The sequence below is a fragment of the Haliotis asinina genome, chromosome 2 (assembly GCF_037392515.1).
Source record: "Haliotis asinina isolate JCU_RB_2024 chromosome 2, JCU_Hal_asi_v2, whole genome shotgun sequence".
Lineage (NCBI taxonomy): Eukaryota > Metazoa > Mollusca > Gastropoda > Lepetellida > Haliotidae > Haliotis > Haliotis asinina.
Window position 1 is genome coordinate 93,819,859 of NC_090281.1, and position 17,894 is coordinate 93,837,752.

The window sequence follows — 17,894 nt, forward strand, 5'->3', positions numbered from 1 at the left end:
GAACTTACCACGAAACATCGAGATTGGAGAATGAGGCAGAATCGAATCTAACTACTGATGTACCATTCATTCTACAGCGCTGATAATAATACTTAAACTAGAGTTAAAAACGTTTTATATATCAGCTTACAAGAAGGGTGTCAGTCATATTGTGGGTTGTCCATCTCTGTACTTGATGTATATTACAATGTTGCTGTCTACATAAACAAAACATTGACTACTGTGAGTAAATTGTTTAATTCAGACCAGTGGGATAACTCTGTGGGAAAAGCGTTCGCTCGTTCCAGCATAGGCACAGTATTCTAAGACGATTTCTTGTGTACCTTGCATTCACTGGCATAAAAACACACTGATTTATTTTGTAAAAGATTACAATATCAGTCAGTTTTCAGTCGCTGTCTATAAATTATATAATGTATTGTTTATTCTCATAGTATATGTTCCTGCACGGTGTTCCTATATAAATGTTTATATTTGTTGGGGTTACAAATGTTTGTTAAATTCAGCGCGTGATACAGCGTGATACCAGCTAAATGCAAACTATACAATACTGCAAGTCAAATCTGTAACTAACGATATCGTCTTATACATACCATATCACAATTTTCACCTAGAAGCATGGCCTACAAGTGCACCCTGACAATATTGCCTAGAAGTGAGGGAGTAAGGTTTTACAACGCTTTGAGCACTATTCCAGCAACACCACGGCGGGGACACCAGAAATGGGCTTCACGCATAATAGCCATAAGGGGAATCGAACACGGGTCTCGGTGTGAGGAACCAATGCCTTAACCACTAGGCTAAAGACTGAGATTGACGATATGAAACTGCACAATGACTGTCCACACACCATGAAGGGATGGCCTCCAACTGGTGCAGAAAGATCAATCAATATGACAGTCCTTCGCTAAACAACTTACAAAAACATAAAAAGAACACAGAAATCCATATAAAAAGTTTATTTGCCATTCATTGAAAACAGAGTCACGTGGACAGAACATGAAAGGAACCGGCCAAGTAGAAGCTGCAGCCTCCACCTTCTAGTCACGAGATGCACGGGTCTGCGTGCATACAAATATACACTGGTATGTACATAGTGATATATGTACCTGATTCGGAAGCTCCATAGCTACCATTCTAGCGCTGTATGCAGGGTGCTGATATTGACATTGATCGCCCGAAGAACCATACATGTGGGTCCACATGATCGGTGGCGTTGGCTTCAGATGGAGGGCACACTTCATGAGAATGAACTTCAGACATTGTACCCATTGGATTCGAACCGAGATCTTCAACTTGATGAGTGAACCACCAAGATATCCCAGCGCCCCTGCACAATTAGAACACAGATACGGTGCCTGCGTATCTCATTGTTTATAATAATGTTCGCTACCAATGAAACGTGTATCAATTTGATTGTTTCGCAGTTATGACTTTATTATACCACTTTCTACCATATACCGGGCGAGCAAAACTACTTCTATTATAAACACTTCTAATATATTCTCTCTCAATCCACTACTAAACTAAAAACTGGGGTGCACCTATGTAGACGGGTATCAGTGTCCAACATATCAATGCGCCGATCTTGGAAAGTTCTGCATCATGTTGATATTCGTGATGTTTGATAGTAATATGATATGAAACTGTCATTTCAGTCGTTTAGATGCGAGAATCCTTTGGTCGGTGGCTATTTCTTGTAGCCATAGCAAGGGATGTTGCGACAGGAACAGTGGGTTGGGACGATGATCCGTTCTCTGGTAATCTGGTTCTGGACCGGGAGATTCTCGCAGAACGCCCACACCGATATGAAGTTGTAGTTCCTGATACAGGCGTTCTGTCGGTTTCCGTCGTACTGTTCCTCTTCACAGTTGTGACATTTCTCGGTTCTGTGGCAGTAAAAACACAGTTTTAATGAGTGAATCTGGTTTCAAAACATTTTCTTTCAACTGTTCTACAAAATCCAGACGAAGACACCAATAGGCTATGTCGACGCCCAAAATGTTAATTTGGTCTTACTGGTGATCTTATTCCATTCTTTTTCTAACATGTATTTCATTTTTACATAAAATTCACACTAAAATGATTGCACAAACTTTACATGCGAGGATCCGGCAGGCCCATGTTGTTAACACTGTAAGACCGTTAAGTGAGCGACAGACCCCGACCTGGCCCGAGATGAACCGGAAGTTCCCGAGAGCCCATGGAAATTGACTCGTGTAAAGATACTCACAGGCACTGTGAGAAGGTGACGTTCTCTTGCACGTTTTGGATTACCCAGCAGCGTCCACCGTATCGGCTGAAACTCCACAGACGCCGGGCGAAGGAGGGACACGTGTTAATGGAGAAGGCCACTCTGAAATCAGGATGATAATAATCATATCTATAATGTACAAACAGCTGAAAGTACAGTATGTCTAGGTAGAGTACATGCGTACTTGGAGTGAAGAACTGGTATTTATCAATATAAATATTCGACTGATACAAATGAAATTTATACTTTAATAGTCAAGCTTCATAACAAAGCATAAGACTTGGTGGAAAACAACGCGTTATTTAATGCACAGAAAGGAGTTTGGTTCCGTTGGTGTAAGATTCTAGCAGCGCTGTGCAACAAACAAGAAGTTGTTATCCATGACGTCGTGTAGTTTGTTATTCACTCAACAACTTTTAGAATGAACATCAAACAAATGTCTCACATACGATAAACACCGCTGTGATGGCACGGACTCAAAAAAAAAATTAAATATCAGTTACTGGTTACCACGTACGTATATACTTACACAGGGTCAAAGGGTTCCTCCGGTGCTCCGGGCAGGATTGTAGTCATCAGAAAACAGGTGGCCAGGTCTTGTCGAGCGGTCAACTCAGCGGTGATGTTGTTTCTGAAGCATGAAGCATATGGGCATAAAGTTGGGATTTTTGCTTGTATATTTAACGCCTTCGAGAAAATATTTTTCAACTGCCGAAAGAAAATAGTCTTTTGGGGGTTCCACGGCAAACTTTCATCCAGCTTGTGCAGCAAAACCATCTGGTCACATCCTACCACACCGATCGAATGCAAGTTATCAATTCTAACACTGACGGTTTACATTAGAAGTGTTGATTGCACGAGTTCCATATTTTGTTACTTACGTTGGGTATCCGGATGGGTTGTCGGACAAACTGAGGTTGGCGGAGAAGTCGATCTGACGGGGACAGTTGAATACTGAGAAGGACGATCCTCCGTAAGTACGGCCAATGTTAAAGTTATGACGCAGACCTGTACTTGGATGAATCGTACCAGTTTGACCGGGGTGGATGGGACCAGTTTGACCGGAGTGGATGGGACCAGTTTGACCAGGATGGATGGGACCAGTTTGACCAGGGTGGATGGGACCAGTTTGACCGGGGTGGATGGGACCAGTTTGACCGGGGTGTATTGGACCAGTTTGACCAGGGTGGATGGGACCAGTTTGACCAGGGTGGATGGGACCAGGGTGGATGGGACCAGTTTGACCAGGATGGATGGGACCAGTTTGACCGGGGTGGATGGGACCAGTTTGACCAGGATGGATGGGACCAGTTTGACCAGGATGGATGGGACCAGTTTGACCGGGGTGGATGGGACCAGTTTGACCAGGATGGATGGAACCAGTTTGACCAGGATGGATGGGACCAAATTGACCAGGATGGATGGGACCAGATTGACCGGGGTGGATTGGACCACCCTGGCTTGGAAATATTGGTGAACTATGGCCGGAATAGAATTGACCTTGTCCCGGCTGACCATAAGGAATGATGTTGTTGGTGTTGTGCTGGTTGAAGAAATAACTTGGGTGACTTTTCCCGAAAGTTGTTTCAGGAACACCCCCGAGGAAGACATGAAGGCCACTCTTGTAATATCCCTCGTTTGGGTGAAACGGACTGCTGGGGAGCTGTGGCCCCGTTGGGATGCCGGCACTGATGACACTGCCGATGACAGTGCCGTCATCTGCCCGACCCTCGGGCACGAGGGATAAGATCAGCACGAGGGTAGACACAAAAAGCACCTGCAATAATCGGAATAAACGTAGCTGTAATACTCGCTATATCGTTATACGAATATGCAATATGAAAACATAAACTATGATTCAGTGGTTGCTTTTCGTGCGTTGTTTCTTACTATAAAGAGATTTGAATTTCCTCCTCTTAATACTGCCACGGTGTTGCAGTATGGCGTTAGATGGTGAACGCTGACATGTAGTTTGAGTGATCGTAATATGCCTTAGAAAGTGAATTCTTTGTCTCTCTTGGAGTCAGTGTTTGATGGTTAATATTTCTGAAGATCATGTAAACAAATCGCATCTCAACATTCTTTTACAGAGACTTGATAAACACCTATTTCAATCGAATATTATGCATTTATACCATAAGCCATCAACAATATGGAGGTACATATTTACGTAGTTCATGTACTCCATGCAGATGCAAGTTTCATACCCAGCAGACATTATTAATTCCATCGGTAAACCAGTTTGCGCTCGAGTTACAATCTACAGCCCTTTGAAGTATACAACTTTTTCTCTGATATGCTATAGTGTTAATAGTAACATACTCGTCCCGTTAAACCAGATGTCTATTTACGGCAGTAGGGGCATATTGTGAACAAACGTCACTGAGTAAGTAGGCTTATTACACGTGTTCAATATAGGGCAGACATAAGATTTACAAAATCTCAGGAGCCATGCTACCGAAAACATTCAACGTTATGTCTAGTCTCTGTATTTTAATTAAAGCATTGGGGAATTTTTGTACTGAATTAGAAGAGGATTACAAATGAAAGAACACAACAGTAAATGCCGAGACGGTAAATTAGTACGCGTAATGAGCTATAAAGATACACTTGTTGTTTCTTTGCCGTGACTGGAATGGTAGAGGCGATGTTGTCCTTATGTTATACCATGCATGAACGTAAAAGCATAGTTAGTTCTCTCCTACCACTGTACCTCACTTTCATTATTGCAAAATATTTAAACGTGTATGCCTGCGTAATTATATTCAGCATAAATCAGTTATTGACATGAACTGAATTTCAACTAGAATCGCAGCTTCAAAATAGCTATGAATATTAATGAGGGATTTTGAAATATTTTTGAATGTGTATCGTCATAAGTTTAACTTAACGAGCAATATGTTAGCGTAGAGGAAATCAGTACCATATAAGCCTTATGGCCACTGATTCCAAATACGAAAAGCAAAATAATCATGATTGTTCGAAATTTGTGATTTGTATTATTTTAGCTTAACGGTAAAGATATGAACTAAGAATCAACATGTCAAAAAGAAAGCTACTTACCATCTTTCTGTCCCGATTCAGGAGGAGTATTTCGGATGTCTGACTTCGGCTTTATTTCACCTGTATTTATACAGAAACGCGTTGGGAATGAATTTCTATAATTGCAGTTAATCCATCAATTTCCAATGTTTACAACACATTGTTATCAGTTAACAGAACTATCTATCAACTTCTGACGAAACAAAACTGTCGGACCTACTCATTTAAGGACAGTTATTTCGACATATCAGGAGTCCAGTTACAAACACAGCGGAAGAACTCAATGCGTCTTAAAAGTCACTTCCGTAAAGATAACCGAAGTCATTGCTTTAATAGGTGCGGAATGTTCCACCGTCCTCTGCAATTAAGTCCATTAGGTCAGAGGGAGACCAGTTCAACTGCAATTAGGTGTACGAGAGGTGTAGTTCGGTGTCCCATTGCCCTCTAAATCCCTCAATTTCCCGGACGTTTATTATTGTATTGTAGGGGCCCTGCAAGGCGGTGCTCTTGCTCCAATTGTATTTAGAGTCAATGGGTATGTTTACACAATGCCCGGTTAATTATACAGTCCCTTCTAATGAGATTCTATTAACTGATATCAAGTTTGTAATTGCGACACATGAGAAACGTAGAACTAGATGGGGCTGAAGATGTGCATTTTTTCGGCTTGGAACAGAAATACTTTCAAAGGACAAATATTTTAATGAACTACGCAAAGTGAATATTTTTGTGCCAGATATACATTTCACTATATTTTCGTGTGTGTTTTTCTGGATATTTGGAACTCCAAATTGTCCAAACACAGAATAATATCCGTAAGCTTGTGGAAAGTGTAATAGATCTTTTAGCAAGACATTTATCAAAATGAATACAATATCAAATAGAATGAAATGTGGAGTGCAGTATTTTCTTACTGAAACTAGGGAGACTATATGTTGTAGATTATCCCTGCTAAAAGAACTCCCATGTTTGGAGAACACAAGAAGAAAACTGTAACCCGTCACTCAAGTGATGTCATTTCTTTATTTCACTAAACCGAGTTAAAGCATTGATAATTCGCTAATTAAGAACTGTTTAACATTCACATTGATAAAAAATATTTCTAACAGTCAGCTTGGTCTGGTTGATTGTCATGCAATTGATATCGAAATCCTGAAAAATGCTGATTCCGCGAAAAGTGAGTTTCATTTATCCCCTCACTGCGGATTTTAGTTGTTATCACACAATACACTGTAAAAGTCTTGCTGTAAAATAAACGGTAACAATGTGTGGAACAGCAACGGTAGATAAATGTTACCACAGTTGAATGATGCAATACCGTTATTGTCATCACACCTAAGGACCGCCACTAACTTTTAACTAACAGTGTGGTTAACTCGCAAACGGCGTTCATGGCTAATACTGCTTTTATGATGCCAGTTCAGCAAAGAGTGTGGCTGGACTTCCATATAAGTAAAACTACTCTCAGTGCAATTCGTTCCACTTCTCTACAGTAGAAAAGTGTAACGAATAGCACTGAGACGAAGTTTACGTAAACTGGCCAGAACCCTTCTCTTGATTCAGGGATAGTTTGTACATAAATATGAGATGTATGTAATGAGAATGCTTCTAACTATCTGTGTATTGATATATGTTTTTGTCGTTGTCATAGTAAGAAAGAAAAAGAAGCCAGAATTCCCGATCATTACAGATGTCGTTCTGCGTGATTCTGCCTCAGCCATGGTGTCACGCCACACAGAAACTTGTCAGTTTCATATAAACACATCGCATTCCTGTATTGTATCTATTTTGAATTTCCTATTTTGAGCTATGATGCTCTTTCCATGCAAATTATGTCTGAAAATCTGAGAAAATGCGAGTACAATATGAAAAATCTGCAATTATATATTTTCTTTGTTTACATTTCAAACAGGTGTTGTCTTTCGAGCACAACATTCGTTCCAACCGCTAAATATCATTCGTTTCAATTCATTGAGACACTAGAAGACAAAGACCAGTTGTAATTAGATTGTAAAATGTATTACCCTTTTAGTGATGCATTTGTCGCCGCGGAATATGACATATAACGTGATTTTCTAAACACTATCCTGGTATGGCGGAAAGTGCACCTCGCGTTTGTGTGAGTATATTTATGAAAACACAGGAACACGATTCCAGGTTTATCGGTAACGTTTCAGAATTATTAGTGACTTTATGAAAAACTGATAATTAATATGACAATTAATATGCTAGTTTGGAAAGTCAATACACCGAGTAATTATCCGATATTGATTTCACAAGTCCGTCTGGCATCTCTTCCCATAGATGGATTTTAATTATATTTTACCAATCATTTCAACAGTAGGCCTAAATTTCTTTACCATCCTTCGATTTTTTGTATTGAAGCAAACCATCTTTTAAATATGCCATATAAATTGACAAAAACTTTATAAGATAAGAATTGATGTGTAGGAAAATAAACAAAAGATTAGTATGTATCTTTTCCTGGTGTGAGTGATGTGCAGGCCTACTTCATAGTCCCTTTGATTAAATGTTATATATAAGAATATCGAAACCTTCTTGTCACACAGAACACAACAATATGTTTTGTCACATTACAAGATAATGTTTGGAATTTTTAACTTATTTCATAACAATATCTGAATGCTAATGCTATACACTGACCGGTCCACATTGGGAATAAAATGGCACAATAGTATTTCTCTGCCGAATCGCTGCACCCTTCTAGAATACACCCATCAAATGTTTTCCCGTCCTAGAAGACACTGAAAAGAACTAGCTATGTATTTTCTGCAGTCACTTGTGAATTGAACTAAACGGAGGTTTATTTCATTAATGAGATTATGTTCATCTATAAATTAGACGCAGCTTCATGTTTTCAGTAGATGCGTCTGTGGAGGCGTTCACATAATGACGATATTGCACAGTATTATTCATGAGACTCCTGTCAACAGCATGGTCTGATAATAGATCGAGTTGTTTCAGCAGTGCTCGTCCGGATGCGTATAGTAAGACTGCAGTTTGATTTACTTGCACTTGCTCGTAACATATTGAGTTTCTAGTGGCACTGAATGTATATTTCAGGTAAAAAAACCAATGGTATTAATTTAACAACATCTGTATTGTTTGATTTGACAATGTGTGGTCATACTTTACAATTTTTCACAGACCTGGTAAATAATTAACAGATGATACTGATAGCATCTTCACGACTTGGTCACATAGTGAGCGATAGGTCTTGTGAGAATTCAAAAATTCACGAAGACTGTAGCCCTCTTAGCATAACTCCTGTGTGTAACGTTTATAAAGTTTCTATCCAAGGGAAACATGCTTCTATCATTAATACTATTTTCGTGGATTCATCATATTGTATCTATAGACGTTATAGTTTCTGATTGAATCATTGATCAATCCGTCTTTTCTATCATCGGAATATTAATTGCCACACGCAGAGTTAATATCATATGTCTTGGAAATATATATAGATACATGTATACGTTCTGCTCCAATACAAAACGTTCGTAGCGCTTCGACATTGATATGATAAACTATAGATTTGGCCTCAACCATTAAGTGGATCACATTCTCATCATCGGTAGAGAAATTACGACTTCTCTTTCTCCTTTGGATGCATGAGACATCCATTTCTGATAAACCGAAAATAAATAAACAAACAAACAAACAACCCTGTTATACTTTGACGACGACGTTAGATAACGGTATGTCTAACCATGTTTTGAACAACGCATATTTAACGTTCGGGATAGCTATTAATACAGGATACTGGGATTTAACCAGCCGCTAGGAGTTAACCGGAGGTCGGGTTAACCGAGTATTGAACAATCGGGCCCTGAATGAATTCATGACATTTACGCGACGCTATTGTTTATCCACAAAGCATTGAGGGATACTCTCACCCATGCCGCGTGGGATGAAATTCAGAATTCACCGTATTTGTCACGGGATCAACCGTAACTTTACTGGTATTCTAATGGTTGCTAAACTTTCAGCGGAACAATTTACGATAAAGCATCATGGTGTAGACACCACTGGTCATCCAAGTAATGAAAAGGGGGAACTCCAGGAGTACTGACTACAACTCGTCACTACCCATCTCTTTCCGTTACCTACAAGAAGACTTGCCGGAATGACACGAGTAGTTACGAATGTGCTGACAACATAGCGCATTGAGCATTTCGACCACATTTTGAAAACAAATCTTCTCTCTAAGACACGACTTGTCCCTTCGATCGATTTTTAAAACCAAACAGTCTTCCAACTACTACTCGCCTTCCCCTAGAATCTCCTAGACAAGAGGTTTTGTCCTACAATCGGATATTCATGGGAAGAAATAGCCATGCTTTATATGATGCTTGACGTCAACCATTCGGTGTCCTCTCATTCTGCCTACATCTCATTCAGACAGCTACAGCAAGAAACAACACTAGTCATGGTCTGTTGGTCACAACTGTGTAGGCAGAATGAGAAAGTGATACATACTGCTTGACCCTACCCTACTGCTGGATGTCTTTACTTACTGACTGTTTTCTTATTTTTACCTATCAGTTAAAATCATTGAATAGACTGGTTTCTCTTTAATCCACCTTTAGTCCCTTTGTTCTTCTGGTTAATCAGTTTTCTCTATAAAGTGTCTTTATAATGTTATGACCAGACTGGTTTCTCTCTTGTCCACCTTTTATCCCTTTGTTGTGTTTCCCCTCAAACATGAAATATTCATAAAGACCCTGGCTGATGTGTGCATAGAAGATCAGTGGGCTGAGACCAGTGACGGAAGTCAATTCCTCGCGATAGACCATGGTGTCGACGACAGAATCCTAGGGTTCTCCATAGAAGACATAATGGAGACTATGCAGAGCGCTGGTACCCTATTCATAGATGGTACATTCTATTCCTGTTCCAGCCTTTGGAACCAGCTATATGCTGTTCACTGTCTCTCAGGTTCCACCATGTTCCCCCTTGCGTTTCCCTAATGCCTTATAGACAAAGAGTTACCTATATCAGGCTCTTCCAGCAATTGAAGGATGTTGTCCATACTGTAACAGGTGAAGATGTAGATCCAACTACCATCTAAACTGACTTTGAGCTTCCCGCCATTCAAGCACATGAGACTATCTTCCCCAACTCTCATCTACGAGGATGCCTGTTTCACCACAGTCAGTGTATATTGCGCAAGATCTAAACCATAGGTTTGATTCAATAGTACAGAGAGGAGCCCACCGTCCAAACTGTAGTCCGGAGAGCTGTCTGTTTGCCACTGCTCCCTCTGGATCAGGTTCAGGATGCCTGGGTGAAACCCTCGATGAAAGACCCGACATAAACCCTCATACAGGACTTCTGCGACTCCGTCAAGAATACCTGTGTGGACGACGATGCCTTCTTCCACATGTCCATGTGGAACCAACATGATAATGCACCAATAATCCCCGCACCAATAATCACTTGGAGGGCTGGCACTCTAGATCGAACAGGCCCCCTGACAAGTCACACCCAAACCTGTTCCAGTTTATCAGCACGTTGAAGGACATTGAATCAACAAACAGAAAGAAGAAAATTCAACTGGATCGTGATGGTAAATCGAATGGCAGAAAGCGAGTTTATCGTGAACTTGATTCTCGTTTGCAGAGATTAAAGGAGGCCCTTCACCAAGGTCGAAGGACAAAGCTGCAGTTTTTAGATGCCTCCGGCCATCTTTTCAAATTGAAATTGTATACTGATGATGGTGTTATCACAATTATAATAGTGATAATAGTGACAGGCAAACATGAGAAAAATGTGTTATGTCTGTTATACAAATGTCTCTCTATCGTATTTATCACGTTATCTACTATAAATACAATATGGGCAATGCCATTTCTAAATTAAGGGAGGCCTGATTTTTCTCATTCTGCCTACACTTTTATTATGTCTGAGGGCAGAATGAGACGTACGCAGAATGAAAGTAAACCAACCGTTCTGAGGATCGGGTGTGTCTAGCGTCTGATCTGCATTCACTGCATGGTTTGTCGGTAATAACAGCGATTTGAATCTATGATCGTTTGTTAAACAACCTTTTTCCTAAGGTGAATAAAATTCTGGAAATTTCATGTTCGATTGGCAAGGCAAACTTATGTGGATTCGCAATCTGAATTTCGTACTTTATTTGATTTACCTTCTTGTTTGAAGTGAAATTAGTCTGTATGTTATCACTACATGCTTGCCATATAAGACGACTATGCTTGCCATATAAGGCGACTATGCTTGTCGTAGGAGGCGACTAACGGGATCGAGTGGTCAGACTCGCTGACTTGGTTGACACATGTCATCGGTTCCCAGCTGTGCAGATCGATGCTCATGTTGTTGATCACTGGATTGTCTGGCCCAGGCTCGATTATTTACAGACCTTAACCTTACCTCCCACTCTTTAACACTACACAAAGGTTACCTAAGTCTAAGGTAACCTTAGTGAAGGGGTAAAGACTGGGAATCAAGTTTAACCTTAGCAAAGGTTGCTTTGTGAAAGGAGCCCCTGGTATTTGTGATGTATTTCGGATCACCTCGGCGACTTTCTATTCCTTATGGAGTCTCTGGTTCATCTCTCTAAAGTTGTGTGATTTTGTTTCCATAGCGATGACAACCATCATCGTAAAAACAAAATTACTTCCAACCATATCACTCTCAAAAGAGCCACTAAATTCATAAACTTGCTTCTCATACGACAATCACATATTGCTCTGTGTAACAAAACCAGACGCACGAATTATAACTTGGCTATGTCTCTGATATTCATAATGGGATACATTTCTGTTTTCAAGAATAAACTGCACTGCGGGAGACTTGACTACTTGAGTTGATTGGTTGCTCTATCGTGAAAGAAACCTTCCATTCAATAATAGACAAAAACACAGACAACGACATCGAGTATGTTAACAGAACCATCAAGTTATTGTGGCTCTTCTAAACCACGAAACAGCTTTAGAAGTGTCCGCTTCCGAGGTTTGGTGTAAACTGGTACTACGTCTACCTGTCAAGTGCGCCTGTCACGCCGTTCTGGTAAATCTCGTGCTGCACGGTGGTTTGTCAGGTGTTGAGTTGTGTCGTGCGGACTTGTACAGAAACAAGTACAATGTTGAGTTGGCGAGATCACCTCGAGTGAATTTCTGTACGTATGGTGACGCCAGAAATGTGAGTTACGTTTCCCCCAAAATTAACCTACTTGACAGTTATAAATTACCGTAGACGTGTCATTTTGCATCAGAAAAGGGAACGCCCAACCATGTACACTGGACTCACAAATAATTTAACTACCCAAAAAGAACACAACACTATAGTTACATACCACACACAGAGTTACATACTTCGATAGGTACTACACGATATGGCTGAGATACTGCCGATGTGACGATAAATATTAACTTAATTAAGATACGTACTATGTATCTTAGCTATGGGGTGGCCAAACAGTTAAAGTGTCTGCTGTGAAGCAGAAGACCAGGTTCCATTCCAAACATGGACACACCGTGTTAGTCACATTTCTGGTATGCCAATACCTGCTGTGGTAATGGATTGTTGTTTAAAGGTGCCTTAAACCATATCCACTCAAACTGTTTCTATCATGTCAGGGTCTGATCTGAGATTGAAATCCTTGATCAGTGGATCCAGGCAGTGCTAAGGGATGCAACTCTGCACAACAATTTTCTCTGCCTTAAGAACACATTTCATTTGTCATATGCCTGTCATACCCAGTTCTAATATGCACCCCAAATGGGTTTAATGATAACATCAGTCAGTCACTCACTCACATCAGTGCACAATATGCATGCAGCTGCTTGGTGGAATGTATAAAATGTTCAGTTACAACAGTATTTGTACAAAACTCACAAACCATTTGTCATTATATAGGCTAAAAGTGGCCTAAAACCCAACTCACTCACTAACATTGTTATTATGTGGTTCAGCATACATGTTGCCCCACTAATTTATTGTGGCATAATAGTTTATTCATTACACTGTTCTATTTTTTTTTAAATTATTCACATATTTTCATACCTTGTAACTGATTAGTTGGTTTTTTTCATATTTTCAGAAACTGCATTGCAAGGTGATCATAATCATAATTGCCCAAAGCTCAAAGATGGCCAGTCACTCAGCTAAGCATACTTCAGCCAGTCTGAAAAAAGCACGAAAGAATTACAGAAAGCAAATCACACTGAACAAACGAACTGTTACATGTCATAAATGCAAGGCTCATCTGAGAACAGAAAAGGCCTTCATTAAGCATATTAAGGAATGTTCAGGGTCACAGAAACCGGAGTCTGTGATTTGCCACCTTTGTGGAAAGGGTTTTCCAGACCGAGCTGGAATTGAAAAGCACCTGCAAGCTCACACTAAGACCCCATGCTGTTTCTGCACCATGTGCAAAAAAACATTTGCTGAGTTTGAAGACCTTGAATCTCATATCAGTGTCTGCAATGTGCTCAGATTAAGAAGAAAGCAAGTGAGGAAAGCGTTCATCAGAAAGCATCAAATTTTTAAAAGGTTAGAACAGATAGAAGTTCTTTCAGAAAATGAGACATCAAGTGAAATCATTGTTTCACCTAGTAAAACTGAGGATATTGTTGGACATGTACAAAATAAGGACAGTGAGAATGTGCATGGGAACAACACCATCAACATGAAACAGTTGGACAAAAACAACACCGTTGACATGAGTAATCATCAGTTGGACAAGAACAACCATCAGTTAAAAGGAAACATGACCATCAGCATGGACAAGACCAACACTGTCAGCATCAAAGACCATTTGTATGAGAACATTGACACAAATGGCCATCAGCTGGATGAAATGGAAAAGAAGCCACATGACATTGAGGGTACTGATCTAGATTTTTTGTGTGAGAATTGTGGACTTCAGTTTGATGGATGTCTAAGTTTGACAGAACACTACCAAGTTCACAGCAACCAAAAATTACCAAATCAGTATGACCACAGAAATATGGTAGAGTTTGATGACAGCCTGTTCCTAGGCAATGAAGAACTCCACAAAGTCTCTACATTGAAATCAGGGCCAGTTTCTTATGTTAATGACATAATGTATTATTTGGATGAAGGATATGATATACCTACTGTGTTAAGGAACACTACTTCACCAGGAATTGGATTGTTGCAAGGACACAGTGACCAAGGTCACATGGAGATGGGTGGACCTGAGCTGATTACAGAGAATCTATGCCCAAAGGAGGGGGCTAATTGTTTCAGGCCAGCATATGGTAAATGGCAGAAGGCATTTGAGGTGTCCGAAGTTTATGCTCTGGATTGTGCATATAATGAATATGGAGGATGGAAGTTCACAAAGATAAAGGCTGATGGCAAGCCAAAAGCCAAAACCTCTGACATGGCTGTAACTTGGAATGGTGACAATGGTTTGACATCCATTTGTGACCCAAAAACACAAGATACAATCACCTCTGACCTAAGTGCATTTCATCAAGTAATCCCCAGTTCCAGTGTGTGTGGACAGGCTTTGACCAATCCAAATATATATTGTCAAACTGTTTCAGGCAGTGGATGTGATACACTGACATTTGATCCCAAAGGATATGATCAGACCTTCCCTGATTCAAAAGAAAATGTTGCCACAATCCAGCAGCAAGAAGGCTATAATCAAACAATCCCAAGTTCTAAAGTATATGTTGCCGCTATGCCAGATTCTATATGGTATGGAAGTATTTTCATTGATCCTGCAGGATATGAAAACAACCTCTCTGATTCCAAAGAATATGGATATACAGGATATGATAATACAGTCACAGGTACCAACAAAATTGTTGACACCAACCAAGATTCTAATGGAAATGTGTCTACTTCACACAAAGGATATGACATGTTGGATACCACAGGAGATGAGAGTCGTGTCAAATATATCAACGGAATTGTTGAAACCAACCAAGATTCTAATGGGAATGTGTCTACCCAACACAACAATGGATATGACATGTTGGATATCACAGGATATGATAATCTAGCCAAAGGTATCAACGGAATTGTTGAAACCAACCAAGATTCTAATGGGAATGTGTCTACCCAACACAACAATGGATATGACATGTTGGATATCACAGGATATGATAATCTAGCCAAAGGTATCAACGGAATTGTTGAAACCAACCAAGATTCTAATGGGAATGTGTCTACCCCACACAACAAAGGATATGACATGTTGGATATCACAGGAAATGACAATCTAGCCAAAGGTACCAATGGAATTGTGGAGTCTAACCGAGATGCTAATGGAAATGTATCTGTCCAGCACAACAAAGGATATGACATGTTGGATACTAGTGAATATGACAATGTTGTCATAGGTACCAATCAAACTGTTGATATCCCAGATTCTGATGGAAATGTTGTGACATTACCAGATAACAGCGAATATGTTAATCATGATGCAGAACTGCTCATCACTTGGAACTCTGACCCATTATCTGCCAGTTCACATGGTGTCGTTAAGGGCAGTGTGAGTAGTGGATCATTTGATTCAGATACAATTAGGTTTTCAAATGATGCACTGCCCTTTGACATGTATATTAATGATTTTAAACCAGTTCAGGCATGCACCTTTGAGAATGTTTTTGAAAAGTTTGTTTCTGACAGAAATTCCAATCACTGTATTGATAGTGATGAGAGCACGGATACAATATTTGTGTGCAAGTATTGTAGAGAATGGTTTGTAACAGATCCCGACCTTAAAAACCACTTGTTGCAACACTGTGACACTGCATGTTTCAGCAGTGCTGGTGAGAAGCTTGCCGACACCAGTTTTAACAGCACTGGTATGGAACATGTTCATTCACATTTAGGCGTTACGGGTAAAAGTGTTGTTGACCCTGGTATAAATATATTGGAATCTTTAGACACAAATGTAGATACATTTCAACCCTCTCAGTTTGAAGAATTTTGGATTCATGATTCATCTACTCTGGATCTGACTGAGCAATTAGAACATCCTGCTCGGGAGAATCCAACAGAAACAGAGCAGATACAGCCAATGGATTTGCATACTCACTTGAACACAGTAGAACAGAGCATTGATGGTCAGAGTCAGCTGAAGGGTGATCAGATCTCTTATTTGGACTCCTTGCGCAACATACAAATCACGTGCCATCAATGCAGCAAAGCTTTCCCTGAGGATCACCTTTTCTGCCACCACCCATGCTTCACCAATGAAAACAAAGACTTGGATGATTGTGGGATTTGTCATCGCAAGTTTTCTTCATATGAAAGTGTTCTAACCCACATGAGAGCCCACCATGAGCTGGCAAACACCACCAACTGTGCCCAATATCCAAAGACCTATCAGAGCAAGCATGTGGTGGATCTCCACTGTGAGGTCCATACCTTGGAACACATAGAATGTCATATCTGTGGGAAGCTTGTGAACCCTGCTCAGTTGAAATACCATGTGAAGCTTCATAACAGGGATGTTGGGCAACAGAGGTCCCTGCAGTGTGTTGTGTGTGAACAGAGCCTACCAGACATGACCTCCCTCGCCTCCCATCAGTACTCCGAACATAGCATGCATGACGATTCCATCACTGATATTATATCATGCTACAGATGCCCCCACTGTAAGGAAGAGATGCAGCACAAGCCTTTGTTCATAGCTCATGTAGCGAGCCACACTGGTGTCTTCCCTTTTGAGTGTAGCTTGTGCTTGGAAGGTTTCTTCTACAAGACGTTGCTGAATATGCATTCCAATAAATACCATTCTGTCCCTTGAACCATGTTTGTTGTTATTTTGAATATTTATTACAGTGCACTCTGTCCAACTCAGACTCTTTCTCAGATTGCTATATGTACTGGACTAAACTTACATTCCCAATGTAATTCTTCTTTATTGGAAATTTCTTTGTCAGTGTAGTCTCAGACTTTTTAGTCACCTCCAAGCCGATCCAAATTACAGTGGACTGTACCTGGAAATGGAATGGAGTAAGAATATTCTTATTTGCAAATGGGTTCGTTATAGGGACTTAACTGTTCACATACAAATGTAACAAAGTTGTGAAAGAATGAAGTAATGCATGAATAAACCTTGTTCTTTTTGCATCCTGTTATGGATAAAACAATGCTTGTGAAGTTAAAGTTGGAATGAAAATCCATGAAACTGTAAACCTGAAGTGAACTAATGTAAGCTGTTGTTAAAATAGAAGATTTCTGACATTCAGGGAGGAAGAAATGTTTTTCTGAGAATTTGTCCTTACATTATATGTATATTGAACAGCAAAAGAGCTGCAGCTTCCTGAAAAAATGAAATTTCTTAAAATTAAGTGTTCATGTTTGTGTCTTCTGTTTAATAACTTGACAAAAAAACATTTACATTTCTTTTGCTGTTGGGTGTGGGTCTGTGTGTCTGTCTGTGTGTATTTGATTACTGCAAAGTCCGGTTCACAGTAGTAAAGCCAGTCTATCATGTATCTGTTGTCTTATTCAGTAAAGACTGATAAGTTACAGTTCAGTTGATGTTTGAGCTGGTTATCACTCACAGTATTCAAATCAATAATCATGGCTGAGTAACTGATCAATAATCAGTTGTAATGGTTAA

At 40.0% G+C, this 17,894-nt stretch overlaps 2 protein-coding genes across 2 annotated transcripts; one reads left to right on the plus strand and one right to left on the minus strand.

The window, feature by feature from the left end:
• Positions 1–944: 944 nt before the first annotated feature.
• On the minus strand, positions 945–12,418 carry LOC137273035 (collagen alpha-2(I) chain-like). The gene is made up of 6 exons (XM_067805476.1): positions 12,318–12,418; positions 5,318–5,377; positions 3,136–4,031; positions 2,784–2,885; positions 2,234–2,356; positions 945–1,889 (listed from the first exon to the last, which is right to left on the minus strand). The coding sequence occupies exons 2-6, from the start codon at positions 5,318–5,320 to the stop codon at positions 1,691–1,693; spliced, it is 1,323 nt and encodes a 440-aa protein (XP_067661577.1). The 5' UTR covers positions 5,321–5,377; positions 12,318–12,418; the 3' UTR covers positions 945–1,690.
• Positions 12,381–17,073, plus strand: LOC137273034 (uncharacterized). Its single transcript, XM_067805475.1, has 2 exons — positions 12,381–12,478; positions 13,380–17,073. Exon 2 carries the CDS (start codon positions 13,428–13,430, stop codon positions 17,070–17,072), a length of 3,645 nt encoding a protein of 1,214 aa, XP_067661576.1. The 5' UTR covers positions 12,381–12,478; positions 13,380–13,427; the 3' UTR covers position 17,073.
• Positions 17,074–17,894: the final 821 nt, after the last annotated feature.

Bases quoted from the DNA above. Each gene is read 5' to 3' on its own strand.
- LOC137273035 (XM_067805476.1), bottom strand. The intron at 2,886-3,135 runs GTAAGTAACAAA...TTCATGCTTCAG, and splicing joins AACCCATCCGGATACCCAAC to AAACAACATCACCGCTGAGT. The intron at 2,357-2,783 runs GTAAGTATATAC...TCCTGATTTCAG, and splicing joins GAGGAACCCTTTGACCCTGT to AGTGGCCTTCTCCATTAACA.
- LOC137273034 (XM_067805475.1), top strand. From the start codon at position 13,428: ATGGCCAGTCACTCAGCTAAGCATACTTCAGCCAGTCTGAAAAAAGCA.